At 42.9% G+C, this 12,922-nt stretch overlaps 1 protein-coding gene across 1 annotated transcript; it reads right to left on the bottom strand.

Annotated features, from left to right (window-relative positions):
- Positions 1 to 8,470: 8,470 nt before the first annotated feature.
- Positions 8,471 to 12,254, bottom strand: LOC111667644 (fibrinogen-like protein 1). The gene is made up of 6 exons (XM_023423367.2): positions 11,734 to 12,254; positions 10,832 to 11,027; positions 10,356 to 10,433; positions 10,161 to 10,273; positions 9,761 to 10,023; positions 8,471 to 9,182 (listed from the first exon to the last, which is right to left on the bottom strand). The coding sequence occupies exons 1-6, from the start codon at positions 12,010 to 12,012 to the stop codon at positions 8,840 to 8,842; spliced, it is 1,272 nt and encodes a 423-aa protein (XP_023279135.1). The 5' UTR covers positions 12,013 to 12,254; the 3' UTR covers positions 8,471 to 8,839.
- Positions 12,255 to 12,922: the final 668 nt, after the last annotated feature.

The following is a 12,922-nucleotide window of genomic DNA, read 5'->3' as shown; positions in this document are numbered from 1 at the left end:
ATGCTCTCAGTGACAATGCTAACATGCTGATGCATATGATGTTTACTATGTAGACCATATTAGTTCAGCATGTTAGCATGCTAACATATGATGATTAACACTAAACACAAAGGCCACCTCAGGTGTTTGGTCATAAACCAAAGTATTAGACGAACTGAAAGTTTGAACTGGCAGCGACATTACATGAAAATCATCATTTGATGGCAATTCATTCAATAGCTGCTGAAACAATTCAGTGACTGACTGACTGACAAACATTGCCGTCCCCGGATGGGCCACTAACATGGCTAAAAATGAAAAAGAGCTGAGGTAGACCGACAATTTCCCTTGCTTATCTCCATGTTTTGTGTCAGTCGCCCAGGCAATTTTCATCCATGTCTCATAGAGGAAACTGAGTGACAGCGATGACCTTGACTTCCAGCAGCAGCTAAAGGAAAATGTCTACACCCTAAATGACAGACTTAACTAGAGTATATAAGGGCATATGTGGGCTTCATAATGTCTTAAATTTCTGTGTGCACATTATAGCACAAGAGTGTGTGTCTAAATGTTTGCGTATGTGCACACTTTGTTTCTTGTGTTTTGCGTGTCTCTGCTCATTCTGTATCTGATCCTCAGTGATCGCAAGGGTAAAAATCCCCTGACTTTCCTGCTCCTCCTGTGAAGAAATGTCTGCCGATTTGTGTAAGCTGATTCTGCAGCGCAAACCTGTCCACACACACACTCACACACTCTCACACACTCTCATACACTCACACACACACACACACACACACACACACACACACACACACACACACACACACACACACACACACACTCTTCTATCTTTATGAGGACACTCATTAACATAGTGCATTCCATGTATTTTCCCTCAAAAAGCCCTTTGACAGAAAGGTCAGAAAGTGAGGACAGGCCAAAATGTCTGTTTTTTAACTTTTGTTTTGGTCCTCATGATGCAGCATTTCCAAATACACACACACAAAACATCTCATAGCATTTAGAGGAATCCAGTTCACCCTTTCTGCTGCTCAGAGGGAGGACACTGAAGTCATGAGATTGAAGTTACAAGATGTGTGTGTGCTTGCGTGCATATTTTGTCTCTCTGCCACAAGTCTCTGCAGGTGCAAGAGGGAGAGAAGAAGAGAAACACAGCTGACCATTAGGCTGCTTTACCACATCCTTCACACTGTACTTCACATCTTTCCCAGAACAACACACACGCACACACGCCCCCCTCTGCATGTTTCATAATTGTATTTACAGTGTGTGTGTTGGTGTGTTAATTAATTGTCAAAGCTTTTCCTGGTATTTCATGTGGATTATGATGAGCTGCTTCTGGCCTCCTGGTGGTTTCCTTTCATGTGTGTTTGTGTCAGTAGGTATTATCAGATTAGATAATCCTTTGATTTGAGAAATAGAGTCTGCATGATCAGCATTCTCAATATCATCACCTTTCCTCCTGCTATTTTCTCCTTCCCTTCACTTCAGACTGACAGTCTGCTGGATTATAAAGGAAACAGTCAACACCTGAGCCTCTGTTTGATGTGACTGTTAACTTTTCTTGTTGTAAAGTCAATAAAACAACTACATAGAGACCCAGAATGACCACAAACAGGACTAAAACAACCACAAAAAGACACAAGACAACCACAAACAGGCTCAAGACAACCACAAAGATATGCAAAAGAAGAAACAACTACAAAGACACTGAAAAGGCCAAAAAAAAACACACACACAAAACAACTACAGAGAAAATGATAAAAAGGGACTTCGAAGAGACACAAATCAACTACAAGAATACAACACGACCACCAAGAGAGAGAAATGATCTAAAAGTTATAAAAACTACTACAAAGACACACAAAACTGCTCTAAACGACGCAGCCAGTTTTTATGATTTGTTTTGTGTGTCTTTCAGTTTGAGTGTCTTGCTCCTATACAGGAGGGATGGCGGACCTTTTACGTGTCTGTGTGCAGGGGCCCATTGTCTCATAAGCCAGCCATATATGATATCATAATGATGAACAGTCTCGATCTGCTTCCTTCAGAGCGAAAAACAGGTTGACCTTAAACCTGCGATAACTCGGTGTTTGACCACTTGGGGGAAGCAGAAAGTGGTGAACACAACGCTGACATACTGTATTAGCACCTGTTAAAGTGATACGGTGAACTTGTTAACAAACATTTACTTTTTTTACAAATCCAGCAGATACAGCGTAACATCATCGTTCATTTAGCGTCATGTTTCTGACAACCGGGCAAATGTAAGTCCATTAATCACTCTCTCTTTAGCTCTGTTTTTGGTCTCCAGGGAAATATTTTTGTCTTTAGCTGCTAAATGCTCCACTCTGTTCACCAGCTAGTCACTGACTTTATATGTTCGCCGTTCGCTGCCGAGCAGGGAGTTCAGCTTTTTCAAGCCTTTTCACTGAAAACAACAACTGATCAATTTGACCCCAAATGAGCCTATGAGAATGCTTAGAGTGACCCACAACAATAAAGCTGGGGGCGGGCCAGAAAACGTTCATCACAACAAGACACTCCTCTTGCGCGCAAGAAGTCATGTGATGTTTTGTTAATATGAAAATCTTTGTGCTTCAACTAGAGCTCTTATACCAGAACCAACTATAGAAAAAAGTTAATCAAGCATTGTTGTGCTTTAACAAAATTAAGAGAACTATGTGATTATGAATAATTATAAATAATTGCCATTATTAGACAATCTAGGCTGGATATTGGTGTAAAACATAAACTTCTTTGGAATTGTAATGAATGAAATTTGCAAAGAAATAAAAAAGATGAAGAGGTGTTTCTCCAGGAAGTGCTGGAGCCTGCCACCAACACTCATTTTCTCTTCACCAGTGAGATGGAAAAATGGTGTAAAAAAACCTTTTATTTTGAGTCTGTATCAGTGTATGTGGGAAAAGTTGTGGGACGAGATGCCTACAACACAGACAGTGGAACGTGTCCTCTTATGCCACCTGCACTATCAGACTATGTGGTTCACTGTCGTATACGTCCCAGGCTGAGGACAATGCATCACTATCATGATTATGTTATTTTATTTTACTGAATTCTCATCAGGCTAATGTCAAAGCAAAGATCATTCATAGTAATCCACATTAATGTCTGTAGTGTCACATGGGTGTGTGATAGCCAATATTTACAACCATGTGGAGAACATTAAAATAACAAACAGATGCTGCACATACTGGGTGTTAATAACATAAACATTTTAGTTTATAAAATGTTATTAAGTGTTACAAAATTACACACACAGCACATCCTCTAGTCCCCCATCCCCTCCCAGTGAAACCTTTCTACCTCCACTTTCTTGTGCAGATTTAGAAATGACAAGAGATGGGGTGAGGCCTGCCACATGGCCTCTGTGTGTCCTCCCTCCCTCCCCCCCTCCTCACCCCAGCTCCTCACCACATCAGGATACACTTGTTCTGGTGAATTCCGGTTTCAAACGGAACGCTGCCTTGCTCTGGTTTTCTGCAGGACCAGTATTAAAAGCAGGCACATGCTGTCTCTCAGTGGCCCTGTGGTCAGGGAGGGGGAGCCTCTAACGGCCTGTTATACTCACACACCTTTCAAACCTCACCCGCTCTTGCTTCCTCCCCCTGAGCCTTCCTCCCCTCCTCACCCTTGACAGCCCCCTTGCACAGTCTTATCACCATGACAGCAGATTAAAGAATGAAAAGTTCCTTCCACTGCGAGCCGCCAAGTTCATCACCTCCTCCCGCCTTTTTCACGCTGTCACATCACCAAATCCTTTTTTACTGGTGAGACACTGCTAAGTGCCTAAGGTTTATTATCTTAATATCGCACATTAAAACAGTATTATATTATCATAAACACACTCTCTCTAGTTTCCAACTGCTCTCACTGTAGACCAGCTCAGTCCTTTGACCTCCAACCTCAAGTATGATGCCCCTATTGTTGGACCGGATGCACTGCAATCAAAATTTTAATATTTTAGCATTTTGAAAGTCAAACCTGTCATGTTTGCAGTGGTTCTGTGATATGGTTTGAAGGAAAGTACACTTATCAGTATTAGACATCCAAACCACCAGAGGAAATAACATTTTACCAGAACATATAGATATACACATATGACATCATCTACCTACTCACACAGCACTCATATAAACATTGTGTTTGATTGTCTCTGATTGTTTATTTTCATATTGAGGAAAATATCTATGGTTCTATTTCCATAGTCAGACCGTTTTCTGCCGCTTTGTGTTTGAGACTGAGTTGAAGTTTCTCATGTGGAAATGCCAGCAAGAAAGAAGGAAAATCATTTTCCAGAGTTCCCCTCCGCTAAGCAACATCGCCACCTGCTGTCAGCCAGACAAACTGGCTTATGTCCACAGGTTCATATACTGTAAGAAGCCCAATGACAGCTGCTGAGTTTTGAACAGCAGACTTGTAAAGCTGGACAAAGTCTTGCTCCGTTCAACACATTTCTGCCTAAAGATTTGCTCTCTCTCTCTCCCTTTCTTTCTTTTTTTTTTTTTTAAAACCTGTAATTGGTTTTCACAGATCCAGTTAGTAACCCAGCTAAATCTGAAGCTCACTTACTGAAGTGGAGCTGTGAAGTGTGTCATTCTTATTCTGCCTTTACACATGATACTATCCCTGTCCCCCCAGAGTGGGACTGATTACAGGATGATCAGTCAAGCTGAGCATCTTTAAACTTGGATGGCTGGATGGATATCGCCTGAATAAATAGATGAAACTAAAACAAAATTACTTGCTTTGGCCATTTGGGGATTTTTTTTTTCTTTATATTATCTTTTAAGCTTCTGTGATTATCATGACTATTAAAATAGCCTGTGCATCAAACAATACCCTCAGATAGGACATCTTTAATGTGTGTCCCTGGGGGTTTAGAGGTCACTGGCATGCGAAGGATCAACACATTGGTTTAAAGATAAGGGAGGCTCATGTTTGCAATCTGATGTTTTCTTGTGGAACGCAGAAATAAATGACAGAGGACACAGGGGAATTTCCCTCAGAGGAGCGCAGTGCTTTTCAGAGGGATGTGCTGGCTAACCGCTGCCCAGGCTGGGCTTCCGGCCCTGGGGCAGCAGCGCCTGCCGGTACCCCTCACACCCTGCAGCACCACCACTATCACCCCACTCCAGACACTGTGCCAGGATACTGTGGTGACACAACCCTGGGCCTCTGTTCCTCCCTTGTCAACAAGAGTGATGGAAGCAGAGAGGAGGAGAGGAGAGAAGAAGAGGACAGGAGGACTGATTGATATTTAAAGTGACAACAGCTCAGAGTATGCAGAACAGAGGAGAGGATTCAAACATTTGAGAGATAATGTTAGAATGAGAGTGTGAATGAAAGAAAATGAGGACAGTGAGGATGAATAGAAAGAGGCAGGACAGGAGTTAATAGTGATTTATTTTTATATAAATAATTACATGAAATGAAAGTGTCCTTTGAGGCGTTTGGCTGTATTTGAGAGGCTCATTATTCAGCACATTTCAAGAGTATCTCTTAAAGACAAAAACTTTATTAGACCAACAGGACCTTTGCCAGGGTCTAATTTAATGCAGGTTTATGTTTTTACCAGTCATCTTCTGCTGACATAAAGCTTTTCTCTCAGTCTCGCCAATATGATCAGGAGCCACCAGGGGGCAGAACAACCTTTTAACCTTGCATTGTTTTCTCCAGTAACACAACGAAACACACACAAGCTCACACAGTCAAAATCAAATGAGAAAGCTGATAGGTTTAATGGCTTTTATGGGTGACTGATCTTGATTACTTATGGTTAACTGTCTCTCTGCTGTGTCTGTGTGTGTATGTGTGTGTGTGTGTGTGTGTGTGTGTGTGTGTGTGTGTGCATGGGTGGTGTTTGTGTGCGTGTGCGTGCGTGCGTGTGTGTGTGTCAAGACAGAAAAAAGGGAAAAGGAGCTTGCGGTTGCATAACAATAATTAAGGCGGCATGATCAAACCGTCTTCAGTGGAAGCCATTTTATTTCTAATGTGCACTTGTTTTAATGAAGTCAAGCACATCAAGCACCTCCATATGTACAGGTCTCCTGTGTTTGTGTGTGTGTGTGTTTGTGTGTGTGTGTGTGTGTGTGTGTGTGTGTGTGTGTGTGTGTGCGCGCATGCACATGAATACAGGCATGTCCCAGTGTGTGTATAATTGGTGTATGTGAAATACCGTGACTGGTCGGGAGTCTGCCTGCGGTGTGTCTGTGTGTTCAGATCAGAGCCTGCTGAGCCTCCTCACTGGCTATTATTAGACACACTGCTTGTTGGACAGACTGACAGCTCATTATGAAGACTGCTAAAATAAGTGCAGCCTTTTACACACACATACACACACACACACACACGCACACACACAGACAAACGTCACTTGTGCACGGCCAAACTCAGCACTCTCACATCATCTCTAAACTCCCAGAAAAGCCTTTGTGAAGCACAGCCAGAGGGAGCCGCCCGCCTGACGCCAACATGAAAAAGCACTTGAGGCTTGAGAGTGTGTGTGTGTTTCTGTTCGAGTCAGTGTGTGTTTGACTTCATAGTAGTGGGAGGAGGGCGGTTTTGGAGTATGACGACAGGATAAACCTCCCAACAGTCAGCGTCAGTGTGCTCATGGGAAAGTATAAGTAAGGTGAGGTAGAGAGGTGAGAAAAATGGCTTCTCCAAAAACTGGGTCTCTCTCTGTTTACTGTCAAACCGTGAGCTTTGGGTTTGGCTTCATATTAATACAGTTGGAGGCAGAACACAGGGTCTTGTGGGTAGATAGAAATTATTTTAAATCTCTATCTGTTCTTCTCCATCTCTCTCTCTCTCTCTCTCTCTCTCTCTCTCTCTCTCTCTCTCTCTCTTTCTATCTCTCTCTGTCTATGGCATGAATGACGTGATGATGGAGTTTGAATTTGAGGAGCTGTGTATCACCCATCTGTTAGAGCCTCTCTCTGCAGGGACATGATGACCTCTCGTAAGTTAGACACTTTCTCTCATGACACCATCTGACCTAACACACTTGAGAATACTATTGCAGACAGCTTGACTAGGCAGGTAGTGGCACATACAAACTCCCAGGGTTAATCCATGAATTCTTATAGGATCACTTTTATGAACAGTTTCAGTTATGTTTCATCTGTATCGTGTTGTGTGGCAATAAAATATAATCATCCTTTATGTATAAGCAGTGTGTGTATGTACATACATGCCTCGCCAGACATCCAAGCTATTCATTCAAATACCACAGAAGGTTATTTTTTAATGTGCAACAAAGATTCTGGAAATGTGCAACTATTACAAGCAGTATTTTCAATATCTATTCCTTTTTTTGCCCAAGAGAGTAGCCAAACAAAAGTAACAGCAAAGTATATTGTAATATGGAGTTTAGTCTCAAACAGTCTAGTGAATATTTAAACATTATTTTTTGTAATTCTTTTGATCTATTAGCTGCCATCTGCATTAACTGATAAAAAACACGACTCTAACATTAGAGTTGTTCCGATACCAATGCAATGGTAGTTTTTGAAATACCTCCGATACTGCCTGAAATACCATATCAGCTGTGTACACAAGTCTATGCACCAGTCCGATACATACACATAATTTATTAAGAGACTTTATAGTTTCACACCCGGTGAACAGTAGCTTAAACAGAAAGTTGCGTCTTGCCAACCTGGAAGTTAGCATCCCCCTGGCTCCCTCGACAAACAGCCAATGGGACTTGCCCTTTGGATTATTGCAGCTCTGTGACAAACAAAAGTTTAAGATACTCACACATTTTGTTCAGAATGAAAACCACTTTTATGATTTTTGAAGCCTAAATACAATCACCAGAAGTAAAAAGCTATAGGCTATAAACAAACCACACCACAGTTGTCTGACTTCAACATCGCCACCACTAAGCTGCCAACTTGTAATTTGGTTTAGCACGTTTACCTTTTCTTCAACAGCTTTTCGTCTCAGAAAGTTATCAATAGTTTGCAAGAGCGTGAATATAAACACAATGAAGGTATAAAGGCGGACTGGTGAGTAAATTGGTTTTCAGCATGATGGCGTTTAATGTCTATGAAAACCTCTGTAGTCTCATTTAGTCACTTGTTAACATCTGCCTTTTTTAAGACACATAAAGCTTTTTAAAAAATAGGGTGGGGTATTTACTGATGTATTTTATGTCATAGAATAAAACGTGAAAATGTCTTGAGCTTGTGTTAACCACACCCCTTATTTCAGACATCTAAGCAAAGACCCTTTCAAAAAACCCATTGATTTCGGGACAAACTTATTTCCGGGTCTCATTCTTGCAGCACTTGATGGTGTAATATTGACTGATTATTAAATACAAGTAATATGGCAATATGTTACCTTCTAATGTTCCACCACTAAAAAGGCAACGTGTACAGTAGGCAAAGGCTTTAATTTTGAGAGATGCCCCTTGTGTTAGGACAACTAATGTAGGAAGTGTTATTTATGTCAAGATTTATTTTTTTATGATGGACAGACATACTAGATAATAAAAGAAAGATTCTATGGCAATCGTGTATCTGTTCATGTTTTTACAAAGGGTTTAACCTGAGCCCTGCCATACAGCAGTGACAGCAATCATATAACGTCCATACAGGGTTAATATCACACAGCTGTTCAAATTTTTTTTTTAACGTAATGGTATCGGATGAGTACTCTGTATCGGCCAATACACAAGGTCAAGTATCAGTATCAAAACGGTATCGGAACATCTCTATCTAACATCTGTTTCTCATCTGTGGCTGGCATGATTACAGTAGGTTACTGTAATTGTCAAATTTTCCATCGAGAAATGTCATCATTAGCTTTAAGATGTCCCCACAAAGTTCCTGGGTCTTGTTTTCATCTCCACCCTCTTGAAGGAGTAGCGTTCTCCTGTTCGTCCGTCTGTCAGGATGTACCATGTCCCCCAGTAGATACCGTTAGTCACCCCACTGTAGCGCCCACGGTAGTATTGTCCGTTCAGGTTAGCTGCCAGGCAGGCATCAAACCACCAGCCTGCACCGTAGTAGTGACCACAGTTTCCAGCTGCATAGCGGTCGTGGTCTCGGTCAGCAGTGCTGAAGGATCTGCCGTCGTGGTTGTAACGTTTGCTGTAGCTCAAGGCATTGCCTGCATCTCCAGAATACTCCCGTGCTGTCAGACGATACCTGGAAGAAAAGAGACATAACATATGACAGAATGTGAGGGTTGTGTGTAACATTTTATGTGTGTAGCGTGGAACCAAGTGGGCACACACAACTGTCTGCAACAAAAGGACACGTTCTCCATTTTACTCAAGCTGAAGCTCGGTTATTTAATTATTACTATATCAATGCAGCAGATGAGCTTCAGGGTAGAGGAGTGATTCTTCATTTGCTTAAGTGACCTTCTAGACACAACATTTATTTTCCAATCTTCTGTCTATTTTTGTTGAAAGCCCTTTTTTTATTTTACGATGAGTGACAGGATCCTGCCAGAATGCAATATTTTCTACAACAATTTAGGTTATTTGGTGGTTATTAAATGACAAACCCGATCAAACTACACACACACAATCCCAATGTTTTTGAGTGTTAACAAATAATAACAATGACATTTTTTCCTAAACTTTAATTGTTGCTTATTTAGTTGTGAATGTTCTAGAGAAATACTTAAAGTTTAATAGGCTTTAAGATAGTTGATTCGGCCCTCACATCTAACTATTCTAACAAGTGCGGAAAGTGTGTATTTGTGCATTGTGTTTCACCTCTGTGCCTCTGAGGCTACTTTGAAATTGTTGTAGGTAGCATGGCGTCTCTGTTGGTGCCAGTCCTCCAGCTCGATTCGGAGTTGGTGTTGGCTGGAGGAGGTGAGGGCGTACAGCGCCGCGTTCCCCAACCAGTGCTCTCCCTGTGGACTTCCAAAGCCCTCCCGGTATTCTTGCCATGTCCTGTTGAAGTCCAGCGAACCGTCCTGCCGATTCTGGATCACCGTCCAACCGCCGCCCGCCGTCTCCATGTCACATTTAGCCTGAGCCACAGCAAAGACTTTGATATTATAAAGCCTAGATTTTACTGATCCACAGATAGCATACACATCTCTAGAAGAAGCGGATTAGGGCGGGGGGTCTGTCTGTGCGTTTTATGAGTGTGGTGAATCTGAAATACCTCCAGTGCTGGCCTGTGCAGGTCAGGCTGGATGGTGTAGATTCCATTCTCTTTGATGCCGAGCCTGTAAATCTCCGCACAATCCTGAGGATGTAACTTCTCCAAGGGGGCGACTGAGAACCACACACAGTGCACTTTTATTCAACTTAATAATCAACAACAACTGTATCATGTGATCAATTCTCACGCCTCTACCTGTGGGTGGGTATTGTGTGATGCTCTTCAGGAAAAGCAGCAGGTCTTTCTCCCCCTCTCTTCCCACAGCTGCACTCTCTGTCAGCCCAGAGAAAGATTAAGTTATCAGTGAAACACATCACGCTGGGTCTGAAAACAGAAGCTTTGTCTTTATTTACTGCGCAGAGGGCTTCCACTTTGTACGATAACTCTTTAAAGCTTCCTGACGTCGTGAGAAATACAGTATGTATGTGCGTCTGTGAGTGCGTGTACACAGAGTTCTTCTCATCCTTCTCTTTGCAGTTAAATTCCTATGCACTCACCTATGACCGACACTTAGCAGGCCTCATTGAGGTTCTGTTTACTATGTGTGGGGGAGTGACTGCGAGGGCATTTGTGTGTGTGTGTGTGTGTGTGTGTGTGTGTGTGTGTGTGTGTGTGTGTGTGTGTTTGTCTGTGTATTGCAGAGGTGGGGGATATAAATGTGTACTACTCACCAAGTCGTTTGGCCATCGCTCCAAGGGCCTGGCTATGACAGTGGAGGTCACACTCTGTCAGCACAGCTGCCATCAGTGCCAGGATGGCCCCTAGAGAGTTGCTCTCCTGGCCCCCATGATTCCAGGGGCCTCCTGTTTCCTGGATAGAGCGCATGCAGCGCTGCAGCTGAACTAGACGTTCTTTGACACCTCCAGTCTGCAAAGACATTGCCCACAGGTTGACGCTTCTTGAAGACATTGTGTCAATATTGTGTGAACAATAGGTTAGCAGTCAGTCATAATTAAACACTGCCAAATCCTCTTCATTCTTCAAAGAAATGTTTATATCTATGAATGTGGGTTGAGTGAAACAGTACTGTGTTTTTAAGTGAAGGAGCTGTGCATGTGCATAATCATGCATCTCAAAGGCTCATGGCTCAGTGGCATGTTTTGTGTCAGTCTCAATCTGTCTCTTACACTTACATCAGCCATTGTAATCATGTCCCTCAAACACCTGTTGCTGCATGAGCTCAGTACAACCATATGACGAGGACATTTTTAAAGCAGGTCTGATTTTATCCCTTCTTTGATTGCGGACTGTCATTGCTCCAGGGCTGTGAGGTGGTGCCAAGTTTAGTGTGCTGAATGTCCCCTGAGGAAGGACCTGCTGGCCTCTGCCCGATAGTACGCTGCTCAGTTGTTGTTGGCACACGTGAATGAACAGACAGAGGGTCGCCTCTGCTTCATCTTGTCACTTGATGTATCCGAACTATTTCACTCTTACTTGGCTGAGAAATATCTGAATAACAGTAGCATTGTGTGGCTTTTCTTAAAATAACATTTTATGATTTGTAAGTTTGAACAAAATAAATCTTGTGAAAAGTACAGCACCTGACCTCCCATTACACTGTGATGTCACTTACCTTAGGCTGAACCTGGGGGAAATCATGCCTGTGCTCCACCCTCTGAGGAGCGTCTGAGATGGCTGAAAGTGAAACACCTATCCTGCAGGCTGTTGTCCCAGTCTGACCCTCACAGGCCGCGGTACCTAGTCCTGCTCCTGTCCCGGGCGGGGACGGTGCAGCCACCAGACTGTCCCTGCAGGGAGGCTGTGTGCAGGCTGGGGATGCATCTAAAGACAACAGGGCTCCCACATACAGCGACAGCAGAGGAAGCATACCGAGAGAGCCGAAAGGAATCATGGGAAAAAGCAGGCTTGTCCTAAACTTTGTTTTAAACTCTTTAGCAGTGGTCCGGCCTCTTTCCTCCAAGCTGTAAGTTAGTCCTATAGTTCCTATAGTTGTTAATGATTCTCAGCAAACTAAGTGCCTCTTCAGTAGGAAAGTGTTTGCTGACCTCTTCTTTTAGTCTAGATGCTCTTATTGTTGTCCTTGTTTTCTACTGTCTGTACTTCATCCTCCTCTTCTCTCCTTTTCTTCCTCACTCCTCGTCCTCCTCTTTCCCCTCCTCTCTCTCCGTTAGTGAAGTTGCTTTGGCTCAGATTCCTAGATAACTGCGGCACTCTTTGCTGTCTGACACGGACTAATGCACCCACCCCCTGATGCACGCACGCACACACACACACACACACACACACACACACACACACACACACACACACACACACAATCTGTCCATCTCTTTAACTCATCTCATTCTCTCTCTCTCTTGGACTCCCACACAGCCACACACAGAGCTGCATGTTGACACACACACACATGCATCCAGAACGTGAACACAAATCCCACTATGTCTTGAACACACATGTAGTGTGACATTATGCACAATTCAATTTGTGAAGCTCTTCTCCTGTCCTGTGACTGTGCCTTCCTCACATCCTCTATTTTTATGTAATATTTTAATTCTTCTCAAGCAACATGTGGTATTTCTCGACAGACACTGAACACCTTCTGCCTTCACCCATCGAGGTGCATATGTGACAATGTTTGTCGAGATGAAAATTCAGCAGATGCCTCAAGTATGCGGCTCCTTCTCTGCCGTGTACCATTTTCTCACTTGTGTCCTTTTGTGCTGCAGTGTTTGTGTTTACAAACTGAGTTCCAAAGAGGCCATAAAGACTCGACATTCAATAGGTGCGAGAAAGCAGGAATT

This window comes from Seriola lalandi, unplaced genomic scaffold (assembly GCF_002814215.2).
Source record: "Seriola lalandi dorsalis isolate HSWRI2012SDOR001 ecotype SW California unplaced genomic scaffold, Sedor1 jcf7180002054692, whole genome shotgun sequence".
Lineage (NCBI taxonomy): Eukaryota > Metazoa > Chordata > Actinopteri > Carangiformes > Carangidae > Seriola > Seriola lalandi.
Note: the sequence above shows the minus strand (reverse complement) of the source record. Positions and strands in the feature narration are given on the sequence as shown.